The sequence below is a fragment of the Nelumbo lutea genome, chromosome 2 (genome assembly GCF_056320005.1).
Source record: "Nelumbo lutea isolate HS-2025 chromosome 2, American lotus-T2T, whole genome shotgun sequence".
NCBI classification, from domain to species: domain Eukaryota; kingdom Viridiplantae; phylum Streptophyta; class Magnoliopsida; order Proteales; family Nelumbonaceae; genus Nelumbo; species Nelumbo lutea.
The window spans coordinates 114332316-114347883 of NC_142685.1; the positions used below are offsets into that span (position 1 = coordinate 114332316).

Sequence of the window (15568 nt, forward strand, 5' to 3'; positions counted from 1 at the left end):
CGGTGATGCGAACTCAGATCTCCCGCAGGACAACGTATCTGTGTGCCTGCCTGTGCATTGTGATCATCTCCCATGAATGGCAACATATAATTACGTGAGATGTTCTCAATGTGTCGCTGTAATAATGTGTGGGCAGGGTGGGTATGGTTCATGTTGGCAGGAGATTGAACACCTCCCAGACGAACACTTATTCGTTGTAAGATGACGAAAATGCCTCTGTTTGCAAGGAAATATTTCAGAATCGAGCCCAAGCATGTCTTCATGGTTGCACTACCGTATTCCGCCTCATTTCCTCAACGACAAGAACCGAAGAACGAACGAAAGTACTGGTGGGTGTTCATGTCCGTGCTTCGATCGCTCTGAAGGGACCGAATTCCAGTTTAAACATCTCGATCCCTTGTTATCTTCTCTGCCTCCGAAACCCTAACTTATAAACTTCTGCTCTTCTTAAGGTAATCCTAGAGAATTTCATTATTCTGCTTTTCATTCCCGTTCTGTAACAGATCTTTCAATCTGTCATTTCATTTCTCTACAGAAGTTCATGTAGTTGCTTATTAACAGATAATTATTTTTTATTGATAATTCAATTGAAAATTTGTTTCCCCCCTTCCCGGTGCGTTGTTTTTTCGCCCTCTACATTTAAGTTCTAGGTTCAGATTTTCTGCGTACTCGACTTTGATCATCTGTACTAAAAGTTAAATTGGAATTCCGATGATTTAATTGCTATGTATGTCTGTCTAACTAGTTGTACCGAGTGTGATTTCTGTATGGATTTCTGGAATTCGATCGTTGGGATCGGATTTTAGTTTTCTTTCCCCTTCTTTTCCCTCACGACAATGTTCCATAAATTTCTTTGGGTCCATTTCTTTTTTCAAGGTTTAACTTTCCTTTTTTGAATTGGAATTGAATCTTATGGGTTTATCCTTGACATTGGTCTTTTACTTGATTGAACGCTGTTCAGGAGAAGATGAAGGCAGTTGTAGAAGCTTTACTGGTGGTTTTGCTTCTTGGGGCTCAGGATGTATTTGGTTCAACTTCGCTGTCCACTTATCCTGCATTTCTCTGGTTTCCCCAAACCTATGAGTATGACTTCTTCGATACATCTGTTCACTTGAGTGATTAGGGATCTATGTTCTTTACCGTGTGAATTCCTGGTCACTGATAATGAACATAACTTCTGCCTTGGATGCTATGGTGGATCTGGCCATAAGAATTCCACTCTTGGGGACTGGTAGCCATGCTTTATCGAGTGGTTATCCTATTGGCTTAGTGCTTTAGCATGCCTATTGTGATAATTCTGGTTCCTCTTCATGCAAGGTTTACTTGCATATATTTGTTCGGGGTTTTTGTTTATGGTGGGGATTGTGCTAAGCTGATTGTTATGTTGTGGATCTTTAATTTCTTATATGTTTAGGCTGACTCTTAAGGATGGTTTTGTGAACCATTAATACTTGTTGTGGAGTGGAAGCATTTAGGCTCCACCTTTGAATGCTTGGACATGGCTTTCAATGCACTGAGGCGAGTCTAGGCGATAGGGGGACACCTTGTTGCCTAGGCAGGCACCTAGGTGTTGCCTAGGTTATGGGATCTTTTTGGATAGAAACCATGAATCCTAATGGTAATTCTCTAGGTTCAGTGGAAAGCGGCAACTATCTTTCACTATTAATTGTCTATAATCTTCATAAAAAAATGCATAAACCTTTAACATAGAAAATAAACATAATCATGAAAAAATGGAAGAAAGAAAAGAATTTTCAGAAAATAGGGGGGCTAAGCCTCTATTTTTGTCCTAGGAAAAGATGGAAAGTAAAGAAAGGGTGAAAGAAGAAGAAGGAAATCAATATGTGATGATTGGACAAAATTTTGAGTTCCTTCATGCTTACTAGTACAAAGAAACATCTTGATTGAACCCTAACAATCAAATTTGGAGGGTTCAAGACAGTATACATCTTGATTGAACCCTAACAAATAAGAAAGACAATACAAAAGAAACTAGTATTTTTAACTCAAATGGAATAATTTTGTTTAATAATGTCTGCTTTATTATTATATTCTCAAAAAGTTAAGACTATAAAACTATCCAACAGCACTGTGTAAAAAATGTCTTGGCAATTAAGTGAGGCAACTCTCCATGAGCACCTTATTACATAGGCATCATTCTACATGTTAAGCTACCGTGGTATTACCTGATTGTCATAGTTAGGTACTATATCATAAAGGTAATCTCTATTTTATATGATAGTGGGTTGTTCTTGTATCATTTCGTGTAGTAATAGCAGACATGCCCTCGTTGGGTTATTTGGTTTTTCATTTGATTGATAGCAGCCAAGGTTCGAAGTATCGATACAATACGAGTTTTGGCCGTATCATATCAATACATAAAAACAGCCAAAACACTTTTTTTTTTTTCAAACTTTGGTTTTTTGGAAAGATTATAGGTTGTTTTTTATTATTAAAAGGCATTTTGAACCGTATCGTTTGTAAAAGATATGATATGGTACGCCCAATACAGGACGTATCGTATCGATACTTTGAACCATGATAGCAGCATGCTTGTTTTTTATTGGATGGTTGCAAGAAATTGTTGTGACTATGTGAACTTATGAAAACCAAATCACCCAAGCATTCACTCATTAGGTGATTTGGTTTATCCTTTGGCTTATAGCATGCTTGGGATTTTTTAGAGGCCACAAGAAAGCGTTATGATTATGTGAACTCATCTCTCCACATGTTGGACTATGTTTGTGTTTCTTGATATTCCTAGAGGTAGTCTCCATTTTATCATATGATAGTGGGTAGTTCATGTATCACTTGGGCTAGCAACAAAAAGCATGCACTCATGGAGTAATTTTGCATTTCATTTGATTGATAGAATGTCTATGTTTTATTAGAGGGTCATAAGAAAGTGTGTAACTATGTGAATTCATCAAAATCAAATCACCCAAGCATGCACTCATTAGGTGATTTGGTTTTTCTTTTGATTTATAGCATGCTGGTGTTTTATTATAAGGCCGCAAGAAAGTATTGTGACCATGTGAACACATCACAACACATGTTAGTCTACCTTGGCATTTCTTGATTGTCATAGTGAGGTAGTAGACAATAGAGGTAATCCCTATCTTTTCATATCTTAGTAGGTTATTTTTGTATCATTTGTGGTAGAAAAAAGGCATGTACTCATTGGGTGGTTTGATTTTTAATTTGAAAACATGTGAATTCATTGAAACCAAATCACCTAGGCATGGGCTCATTTAGTGATTTGGTTTTTCATTTGATTGATAGCATGCTTGTGCTTCATTGGGGGGGGGGGGTCACATGACAGTGTTGTAGTCGTGTGAACTCATTGTTCAACATGTTGGGCTACCTTGGTATTTTTAAATTGTCATAGTAAGGTAGTAGACCCTAGAGGCAATCACTATTTTTTCATGCATTAGTGGGCTGTTAATAGTGTTGTAAAGTGGGCAGCACAACCTAGCATGACTTGGGTCGTGCCAAGCCCGATTTGGTCATTGTAGAAAGTGGGCCATGCCAGGCTTAGTCCAAACCCTAGTGCCGTGTTGGGCTTGGGTTTTGAGGCCTGCAAGCCGACATGACACGAAAAAGTGGGTTGTGCCAGCACGACCCACAACCCAAGCACAACACGATCAGTGATTTACAAGGCGCGCCTAGGCTCATAGGCGAGGCACATTTTAGGGTAGGTGCCTCGCCCAGGTCCTAGGCGCAACCCATTCAAGAATCCCCTATTTGGTAATGTTGTCCATTCATTCATCCTAATAAAATATCTTCTTAAAGCAATTAAACTATAAAATTAATATTTTTTGTGTGAAAATAACAAGTTAAGACCCAAACATGGACTTGTTTGGGCTTGCCTCGAGGGGCATGGCACAAAGGCGGCTCGTAGAATTAGGAAGGTAATATGTCACATTAGCTACTTGATGCAATTGAGAAAAAAAAGAGATTGCGGGTTTTATATGCTTGAAAATGTTTTATATGTTTGATTTCATTTTTGAATTCTCATTTGAATATGCTTTACATATTATATTTATGTATTTTAATTTTAGATAATAGGTTTTTTTAAACATTTATTTTAAAACTTAAGTTTATATTTTTATTAATATTATGTTTTATAATTTTTCGATTTTTTTTGCAATTCTTTTCGAATTTTTAGCTTTTTTTTTTAAATTGTGCACCTTGCCTCAAAAAGGCGTGTGCCTCACCTTGCACCTTAGGCGCAAAATGGCCCTTGCACCTTGCGCTTTTAAAACACTGAGCACGACCCGTGTGCTAGCCTTCCACAACCCACATATATTAATATATTATTTATATCAAGGTTCTAAATATCGATACACTGGTAGGGGCGCATTGGGCAATATCGGTCCTTTTTTTACTTTTTTTTATTTTGTTTTTCAAAATTGGTTCAGGGGGGCAGTTTAAGGTTCTTCCACCCTCTGAACCGATCAAAACCTCGATACACCCTTTGTAGGGGCATATTTGGGGTACTCCCGATACGATACGTATCGGGCGATACGTGTCGATACTTTGAACCTTGATTTATATATTTAATAATATGTATTTATACATATATATAATAATTGTGTATAATAATATATACATATATGTATATAAATATTTATTTTCAATTTTATTATACTGTTTTATTCCTATTTTATTGTATTTTTTCAATTTTATTTTATTATTTCATATATAAACAATTGCATACATCAAAATTCACATGGAATAAAATTTTAAGATTTTGTTTTCCAATTTCTTGTTTGTCTTGTTAATTTATTTATTTTTGAAGATAAATAAAGAAGAAAATATTTATTTTATCTTGTTAATTAATTTTAGCTTATTTTTTTTTCAAATTTTCTAAAAAAAATCGTGCCGCCCACAGCTTGGCCCAACCCGGTCCAGCTTCCCTTTCAAGGGGTTTCGGGGCAGGTAGGTATAGCCCACCCAGGCCTGCGTGCTGGCATGGGATAACCTGCTACAGTGTAGGTGGCCCGCTCATTTGGGCTAACAACAATAGGATGTACAAAAGCTTTAGCAAGACTATCTACAGACTATTAAGCTCTCAGAAAGGTCTTTGGAGATTTGGCATTTTCTTAAAAGAAATCAAAGAGAACCCTTTAGGGTTGTTTGCAATTTTAGTATGAGTCGAACTGAACAATTTATTTTAGTAATGTTTGTTTTAATATTATAATCTCAAAAAAGTTAAGAATATAAAAGTATTCAAGAGAACCCTTTAGAAATACCTTAGCAATTAAGCGAGGATACCTTCCATGAGCACCTTATCGCCTAAGCATTGCCTTAACAACAATGACTAGATGTAGTCTCTTCTTTCATATGATATCAGATTTTTCTTGTATCATCTGGGGTCACAAAGACAAACATGTTCTCAATGAGAGGTTTGGTTTTTCATTTGAGCATAATTGTGTTTGATTATTGAGTCACAAGGGAGTGTTGTGACGATGTGAAATCATCATTCTACATGTTAAGATATCTTGGTAATACCTGATTGGTCATTGTTAAGTAGTATATTATTGAGGTAATCTCTATTTTCTTCATATGACAATGGGTTGTTCTTGTGTCATTTTGCGTAACCATAGCAAATATGCCTTCATTGGGTTATTTGATTTTTCATTTGATTGATAGCAGTATGTCTGTAATTTATTGGACAGTTGGAAGAAATTGTTGTGATTATATGAACTCATCAAAGCAAAATAATTTAGGATTGCATTCATTGGGTGGTTTAGTTTATCCTTTGAGTTATAGCATGCCCACGTTTTTCTCAATGGCCATAAGAAAGTGTGATGATTATGTAAACTCATTGCTCCACATATTAGGCTACCTTTGTATTTCTTGATATTCCTAATAAGGTAGTGAACCCTAGAACTAGTCTCATTTTTTCGTATGATAACAGTTAGTTCATGCATCACTTGAGGTAGCAACAATAGGCATGCACTCATTGGGTGTTTTGGTATTTCATTTGACTTATGGAATGTTTGTGTTTTATTCAAAGATCACAATGTTTTGTGACCATGTTAATTAATTGAATCCAAATCACCCAGCCATAACAAGATGATCTTGTTTTAATTTTGATTATTAGCATGCTTGTGACTTATTGGAGGGTCACAAGAAGGTGTTGCGTCCAAGTAAGCTCTTCAAAATCAAATTACCCAAGCATGCACTCAGTAGGTGATTTGGTTTTTCTTTTGATTGATAGCTTGGAGAGTCACAAGAAAGTATTATGACCATGTCAATACATCACAACATATATTGGGCTATCTTGGCAATTCTTGATTGTCATAGTAAAATAGTAGACCTTAGAGATAATCTCAGACCTGGCAAAAAGTTGACCCAACCCGCGAACCCGACCTGACCCAACCCGAAAAAACAGGGTTAGGGACTCGTGTCTAGCTACCCGAATGTGAAAAATGACCCGACCTGACCACAAAAAAGGGGTTGGGTTGGGTCATGGGTTAACCCGCTGACCCGATTGTCAAGTCTAATTGGGATTATTTATGCATTGTTAGAAGTTTCCATTCTTTAATTTTTTCTATTTAGTCTTTACTTTTTATTGTTTACTCTTTAAATTGTTAAATGTTCAAGCTTTTTATTTTATATTTGGAATTTTAAGGTTAATTCTTTTAATTTTGACATTTTTCATGTAACTTTTTTTTAAATTTCAATTATTTTTGGGATGACCCGAATTAACCCATGGGTCAACCCTAACCTGAACATTTAGGGTTAGGGTCTAGCATTTGACAATCCAACACGAAATCAACCCAAAGTACCTTGACCAAACCCGAACCCGACCCACCCAACCCAATTGCCAGGTCTAGATAATCTCTATTTTTTCATATGTTAGCAGGCTGTTTTTGTATCGTTTGGGGTAGGGAAAAGGCATGCACTCATTGGAATTCAGTTCTATGACAAACTGATTTACATAGGTAATGAATCAGCACTATACAAAAAAATTCCTATCCACTTCTGGTTTAGCTTAGGCATCTTCCATCAAATTCAAAACCCTTGGAATCCATCTAAAAGAGCAGTTCAAAGAAGCTGAAGTGTCACAAATCTTATAAATAAGGTGAGCCAATATCCAAGGGCCAGGTTCCACGCTGGAGGTCCAAGCTGCCCCAACCATTAGCATTCCTAAAATTGCCTTCCACAGCAAGAGTATCCAATAAGGACTTAGCAGCCCTCAAACCAATCAGCAGAGCTCTAACTTCGGCCTCAGAAGCATCTGTTATACCAAGAGGCCTACTGTAAGCCCAAACCATACTACCAGCCGCATTGAGAATAAGGTCACCAATAACAGCTGCTCCTCTACTGAGTGGACGGCACTAATGTAGGTCCTGAACATATGAGTTCAAGAAAGCGACCAAAATTCCTATCAAGATCATCATGGTTGCCCCTTTGAACTGCTTGTAAGAAAGCATCCAGGAGAATATCTGGTGCAAAATTCTGTCTTTAAGGATGTCCAAGGAGAAGACTTGTTCTCAATAGTTCTTCTATTTATGCTCCTCCCAACTGCGCCACATGACAACATGGGAGATGATAGCCTTCCAAAAGATTTTTCCCCTAGGACCAAGCTTGCAAGAAGGCCATTGGAGGAGAAAATCAGAAACAGAGTTGGGAGGAGCCCAATGGAAGATATCACCATGAAACATGTCTAGGAAGAATTGCCACAAGGATCTAACAACCATGTAGTTGATAAGGAGGTGACCAATGGAATCACCATCTTTCATGCACATGGTGCAAATTAGAGGAGACACATAAAGCTGGCCAGATCCTTTCTTTTAAATGATGTTGCGGTATCGCCTGTATGGGAGACTTCATTGAGGGGTAGCAAGAGAGGACATCTCAAGGGATTCAGAATAAGAGCTCTCTTGAAGTGGAGATTAAAGGAAAAGTCAAAAGGTCCTCTCTAGACAGGACAGAAGAGACTGGAAGATCCTTAATCAAAACTAGCTGGAACAATCTGGAGTAGGTGAGACATAAAGGGTGATGACTGCAGCAAGTATCAGTCCAGATTCCAGAACTTGATGAGATTATCATCCCAACACAAGATCTCAAAAGAGGAGAGAAAAAAGAGAAGGTGGTAATTCCTTTTCAAGGATTACGGGAGGAGAATCTGTTCAGGAGTGAGTTGCTGGGTAACCAGTTGTAGCCTGTCAGACCCTTAAGTTCTTTCAGCCACATCGAGATTCATATTTCATTGAATATTTTACTATTTGCATTGTGTTGGAATATTTGAAAGAAGGTAATTGTTGTATCTATAGTGGGAAGAGCAACCATGTGGAAAATTGTTGAAGCTTAGGGGTATCAATTTCCTGTCTTCCAGACCATGAGATAGATAAATGTTATATTCAATTCTTTATGGTGCATTGAAATTCTTTGTCTTTAGCCATGGTTGTCTGTACTTGTATCTTTTCTTTTTTCTGTTGGATAGGTGATACATAGGTTTCTTATCCTTTTCATGCTGTTGATATGGCATGACTTTACCCCCCCCCCCCCCCCCCAACACATGCACACATACACAAAAAAAAAAGGAAAAAGAAAAATAAGTAAACAAACGTAAGAGTTATTTAGCACCGAGAGTCCCCCCTTGACTGCAGTAACATTTACCTTTTACTCAGAAATTCCAATCGATCAGAATCAATTTTCTGATAATAACTTTATCAAGTGGTTCTGTGCCCAGGCTTCTTTACTAACTTTTTACATTTTTGTAAAGAAGGAAGTTCACAAACAAGTGCATGGTGGAACACTATTATTTTTGGTTTATTTATAAGTTCTTTAATACCCGTAACATTTATTAGTTTGTGTCACTACTTTGATCTACATACTTTTTCTAGCGTGCCCTGTTTCTCTTTTAGAACCCTCAACTAAGATTAGGGGTACAACTTGGGTTGGCCTGAGTTGATATTTTACACTAATTTGGGCTTGGGCTTTGGTCTGGGCCCATTCAAATTTTGAGAAAAAACCAACCTGAACCCACCCAAGTTGCACCCCTAACTAAGATGCACATATGTATATTTATTACTTTCTGTTGTTTGTTATTGACAAAATGCCGAGAACTACGAGTCAGTATCTCTAAATAACTTAAACATGAGTGGCCACAGATCGGACAATGGGATTAAGGAAGCTGTTGACTATCGCACCATATATCCAAAGGATTTAGCCAAATCTGTTCTGTCTGAAGGCGGCTGGTCAAACTTGCTGGTATTTTTTAATATTTTTCAATTCAAATTTTTAAAATTCACGTGCTCCACAGCTTGTTCTTCTCTCAGATTTTTCTTGAATACAAAAGTAGAAATTGAAATGCTTACTTCATTGTACTGCTAACATTTAGTGCCCGAGGGAGAACCGTAAGCAACCTGTTGATATTGCACTTGTTTTTATTGGTAAAGAGGTAAGAAGCTCTCTGAATTATCACATTTCTTCTACTAAACTGTTACCCATACTATATCATACCACTGGCACTTTCTGCATTACCATGAAAAAAATCTGAAAATTCGTTATGCTTTTCTCCTCAAGCATTAATACAAGTCACTGATTTTACTGTTAAAAACACCAGAAATCTCTCTCTCTCTCTCTCTCTCTCTCTCTCTCCAGAAAAGGGTTTCTGCCTCATTTCCTGACTAAGAAAATGCAGCCTTAAAGAGAATAACTAAATAAATAAAAGATCTAAACAGATTCATAAAAAAAAAATGATCTAAACAGAAACTGGAGAACCTTTTTAGTGGCCACCTAGTTCTAAACAGGGCCTCTTGCATAATATCTATTAATTTATGTTCAATTGCATGATCTTACGTGTTGTACTTTAGATATTGTCTATTAAATTGCATGCATTTGCTACCTCTTAATAATACCTTAACCGAAATGAGCTTATTCTGAACCCATATCCATTTCTGACACAAGGGAGTAGACTCATGTTCAGCAATTTTGCTAGTTTGCTGACTAGAATGAGCAAGCTGTATAATCAGAACCTTATCATATACATTATGCTTCAGGCTACTAATATTATTTACTTTCTATACCCACAGTTACAATCTTCAGATATTTCTAGAAACAAAAATGCAGATCCAGCTCTTTTAGACCTGCTCAAGGTAATTTTGATGTTTAAGTCATTCAGTGCTTTTCAAATTGTTTCTCAGCCATAATATTGAAGGCTCGAGTCCTTTGCCTTGTAACGAAACTCTATATTGCCTTGTAAGCAGGCCTCATTTAGAAGGTCCAATTTTTCAATGGCATTTCCATATGTTGCTGCATCAGAGGAGGAAGAAGTGATGGAGAAATCTCTTATTTCAGGGTTTATGGAAACTTGTGGGAATGACCTAGGTATCGGTGAGATTGCTTTTCTGGAGTCATGTTCTGTAGATGGTGGCGATCTTAAGAAACTTGCCGATCTCTCCTCAGTCCATGTAATTTAACTTGAACAAAGTTTTATGACTCAGAATGGTGTTAGATATTAGTTGTAAAGATCTATTTTTTATATTTTATAATTTTCTTTTGTTAATTGGAAAAACAGGATTATGTAGTTGCCAGAATGGAAAATAAACCAAAGAAGCAGACAGATTTGATTGTGTTTTGTCATGGATCCTTAGAAAATCTTGATCAGATTCGTTCAGAAGGTATGTTCTGAAAATCTCTACACGGGGTTGACAAGATAGCTAATCTAGAAAAACCTTTCATGGTTACTTTGCATTCCACCATGAAATACTGATTCTGGGGTGTGATCTGTTTGCAGGTGAAATATTCTCTGAGCTTATTAGTTCAGTGGAGGAGTCTGGGGCAATGTATACAGTTCTTTATGCTTCAGATCCATACAGGTCAATTAGATATCCTTCTTACAAGGTACTGGAAAGGTTTCTTGCAGAAGGTCCTGTAGGTAATGGTTCAGCTAATTCGACTGCTTGTGATGGAGTTTGCAAGACTGTATCATCACTAATTGAAGGTGTTTTAGTTGTAAGTTACTCATTGCCCACTCTTTCTTACATATGGATAGTAAAGGTAGAGCATTTTTTTTTGGTTGGACATTTCTATTGTAATGATAAATGGAGAGGTTATTAAATGTATGATAAATCTATGGTTTGTCATTCTCAGAGACCCTATCCTTTCATACTGCATAACTGATTTAATTATTTACCTGAACCTATTTGATTTGTCATGTGTATACATTTGGCAGTGTGATAATCAAACTAAGTGGGGACATTTGTATTCCTGATCTATGATCAGATCATTTGTTTGATGTTCCATAACCCAATAGGGGATAACCACCTATTGGGTTATCCATAACCTGAAAAATTAACCACTTGAGTGAGTCATGTCGTCCAATTAGTTTTTATTTTTCCTCTCTCCTTGATCTTCCAGGAAATGGTGCTGGAAAAATTCATTTAGGTTATCCATAACCTGAAAAATTAACTATTTGAGTGAGCCATGTCATGCAATGAGTGGATTTTTTTTTTCTCCTTGATCTTGCTGGAAAAATTCATTTATTTGATGACTAATTTTACCTAGTTGGGCTGATTCTTGACCTAAGGAACTTTTTTTTCTGGGCTTGTATTGGTAAGTCTTGAATTAGTTCCGTGTTTCCAGTCGAACCACAGTTGGATAATGGATACAGGGTAGGGGTTCTTTTCTGTACTGCTGGTGTTTGTACCATTTCATTTTAATTTCTGTGTCTGTTTTGCCATCTCATTCCACAATTATATTTAAAATTTAACAACATTGCCTATGGTGTTCAGGGGATCGTTTTGCTTATTATCTTGATATCAGGACTCTGCTGTATGGCCGGTATTGACACTCCCACGAGGTTTGAGGCTCCACTGGAATCTTAATGCACAGTCTAAGAGATAACTATCTTGTGCTTCCGACTCTTTTTCCCAAGCATAGGTGAAAATGCAAATGGCGTTTATTGTATTTAACATGGGCAGTGTCAGAGATTGTTCATGTTTTTACTTGGTAATCCACCATGAATCCCAATAGGAGGGGTTTGATTTCATTAAAATAGAAATTCTTATTTCTTCATTCAATCTCTACCCTTGTAAGTAGGAATGCCATATTTGCTGGAGTAGGATTTGCAAGAATAAATCAAATCTATTGGTACCTAATACTTGCTTCAGTCTTTGTTTTCCGTTTGACCATGTTATTATTTTTTCACATCTTCAGTCACCTCAACTGGACTTTTTATGATGCATGTTGCTGACATATGCTTTGAAGTCGGGTATTGTAATTTCATGTTTGATCTGTCTTTCCTTTGTGCAAACAACCGCTGCGTTTCTTCCCGTCCAATAGACCTTTTCCAGTTTTCCTGTTAATGACTCTTGATCTCATGGTTTATTGAAACATCAGTTCCCGGTTGCTGCTGATTTTGTTGATTAGACCATTTTCTGATTTTGATGTCAAATTGGTCAAATTCCATTGCAAGGCATGCTGTATGGAGCAGAGCAATGCACAGTTGAGAAACATGCCCAATAAATGTTGTAGTAGAATTGCATATGCTATGGATGGGTGGAAAAAACTGAAAAAGATAGTCAGAAACAAAGTCCCTACTCTTTAGTGTAGCCAAATGGGTGATAAAATAAGAGAAAGCAGATTGAGATGGTTTTGTCATATCAATAAAAAACTAAAAAGGGGCTGAAAGGCCAGGTGCAAAATAAGAAAATGACTGGGTTTGAGGTAGTAAAAATGATTTAAGCGTTCATAATTGTTTATTTAACAATGGATATGACATTGAATAACACTGACCACATATATTTGGGACAAGGATTTTTGGATGGCTATTGGCTAACACCAGGCCAAAATCAAATATTAGATGGATTACATGGCTAAAAATTAGCCCTGCAAGAGTGAAAACATGGCTTCTCTCCTCCTGACTTGTCTATCAGGTCGATGGTCTGGATCAACTATATAATATTTCCCCACGTAGCAGATATAGGTGGAATCATCCATTTCTATTCGACTCACATGGTAGATATGGATGGGTTCACATAATAAAGCTTCCTATTGGGAAACCTTTTACTATATGAAACAGCGATTAAACATCGGTCAATCCAGTGAGTCCTATATCTGGTGGACAGTCAAGATTAGCCATTTCCCCTGGAGCTTGTGTGAAGACTCACTGAAATTAGGAAGGTCGATTTGCTTAATATTGGCAATATGGATGTCCAGATGTAAGCCTTACAATTACATATGTGCAGAGTCTACAGACCGGTCGACGGGGATAAATCCTGCCTTCACAAGTTTTGGGAGTTGGGGTTTAAGGGAAGGCTATCCTGTTGTGTGATGTACCGATATCTTTGATCAACATGTTCATGGAAGTTTCACTGCAACAGTTTCGAGCTTTGGAGTTATGCACTGGAAATGACATTCATATGCACTTGGTATATTAAATTGGGAGAACGGTTGGTTTTTTTTTTTTTTTTTTTGGGGGGGGTGGTGGGTTCAAAAGGAGCACAAAATGAAAAGGGTGTATTAAATCAGACATGTATCCACTTGATTTTTTGGCTTCACTTTCTCTACTCTTAGGTTGAATTTATAGCCAAATAGCCTAAAAATAGGAAATTCATCTAATTGCTGGATGTTGCATTTTATACAAATAACCGAACCAACAGAACTTGTACTCATGATAGAAGAATGGAAAAGTGACAAATCATTTAATAATAAGAAAAGGAAGTCAAGGCAATCTTGTCTCATAAGCATGTAACTAAGAAATAGCTTCTTACAGTCCATTTTGATTTTCTCATACTGGTTTGTTTTAACATGGCTTTTGAATCGCGATTGATTTGAATGGTCGGACCTTCGGCTCGGAAATCGTTTAGGCAACCGTTTCCATTTTACTCCAAACTTGATTCCTGGCTAAAAACCGTTGAATCAGTCAATTAGTCATTGATCTGGGCGGTCAAACCATCAACTTGTCGAATCATTTAATGGTTTTTGGTCTTTTAATTTTTATGTCAGAATGGACCCTCCATTTGAACCGGATGGTTGAACCATCAACCCAGAAACCGGTAGCCAGAATGATTTTATTTCTGGGTCATTTTTTTAAAACTGTGTGTTTTAGTGAGAGACCACATCTCTCATTTTGGGATTTGGAATCACAATCTCTCTCTTCCTGTGCTACAAATTAAAACAAATACAAAAAAATGGCATTAAACAAGAATATTCCCTTTTTCTCATTCATTTCTCAACAACCAAATGGATCCAAAGCTGCTTTTACCATGTCTTATTTATTTATCCTTGAAATCACCTCTCTTAATTTAAAGTTTCAAAATATCTAAATGATAAGATTATTTATAATTGCAACATATACTTTTTCTTCTTATATGCATACTTACATAAATAATGTCTCTGCCTTGGTCCACTTGCTTTGCTGAGTAAAGGTTAAAAAGCATCTCTTGGCTTAATTACGAATAAGAGTTAAGAGTCTTTATCCTAAAACATTCGCGAGGTGTATGTGATTGTTTTTCTAAAAAAAATAATCATCTTTTCCTCTTTCGGAGAGAACCAAAACTGTCAAATATTTAAAAAATGGTCCTTCTCTGTATTTCCCCCTCTCCCTTTCCCATACAATTAATTAGTTTAAATCTTGATCAACCAAATTTTCCCTTTATTTTATTTAGGTCAGAAACTAATTTAGTTTATTCAAAATAGAATTAATAAGTTCAATCAGTAAACTTTACCAAAAAGGGTAAAATGCAAAACCTCTCCTGAAGTTTTTGGCAATCATAATAACCTCCCCTATAGTTTCATTTTAACAAATACCTCCCCTACACTTTTGAGAAACTTGATAAAAACCTCCATTCAGTCATCTTCCCAGATGGAAAACATTAGATTGATGCATCAGTTTTTATTTTTAAATACCCATTCTACCATTTTATAAATTATTTTACATACAAAATTACTGAAATAACCATATTTTAACTCAACAAAAATGTTAGAAGATGGTTGTTAAAGGGTGTTTTTTGTCAAGTTAAAACAAGATATTTTAGTAATTTTGTATGTAAAATAATTTATAAAAGGGCAAAATGGGCATTTGAAAAAAATGATGCATCAGTCTTCCATTTTCCATCTAAGAAAGTGGCGGAAGGGAGGTTTTTGTCGAGTTTTTCAAAAATTCAGGGGAGGTATTTGTTAAAATGAAAATGAAACTATAGGGGAGATTTTTGTGATTGTCAAAAACTTCAGGAGAGGCTTTTGTATTTTATCTTACCAAAAAAAAAAAAACAAAGTTCAGTCAATAAGGTTGTGTTTGGGTTGAAAGAAAAAGTAGGGAAAGGCATCTCCCAAAATTTTATTATGCAACTAATCAAGGAAGAAGCTTTGTCTAAGAATTAAACGGCCCACACAGAAAGATTAGGAACATTGCATGTGTGTTTTTGTAGAGGTGTCCCTCCTCATGTAATTGCTAATTGTTCATTTTTTAATTAATAAATAAAAAAATTGTTGCAATAGAGAAAACACATGATATCATTTTACACACACACATACTAGTAAACATGTGCATGACAATATCTCTAAAACGAAATTATTTACAATTCATGAGCAGTTTTTGAAATAA

At 36.3% G+C, this 15568-nt stretch overlaps 1 protein-coding gene across 1 annotated transcript; it reads left to right on the forward strand.

Annotated features, from left to right (window-relative positions):
- Positions 1–115: 115 nt before the first annotated feature.
- Positions 116–12119, forward strand: LOC148872970 (uncharacterized). The gene is made up of 9 exons (XM_088969281.1): positions 116–452; positions 962–1083; positions 9129–9228; positions 9359–9418; positions 10053–10115; positions 10227–10430; positions 10538–10640; positions 10757–10974; positions 11754–12119. Exons 2-9 carry the CDS (start codon positions 968–970, stop codon positions 11844–11846), a joined length of 957 nt encoding a protein of 318 aa, XP_088825407.1. The 5' UTR covers positions 116–452; positions 962–967; the 3' UTR covers positions 11847–12119.
- The last annotated feature ends 3449 nt before the right edge of the window (positions 12120–15568 follow it).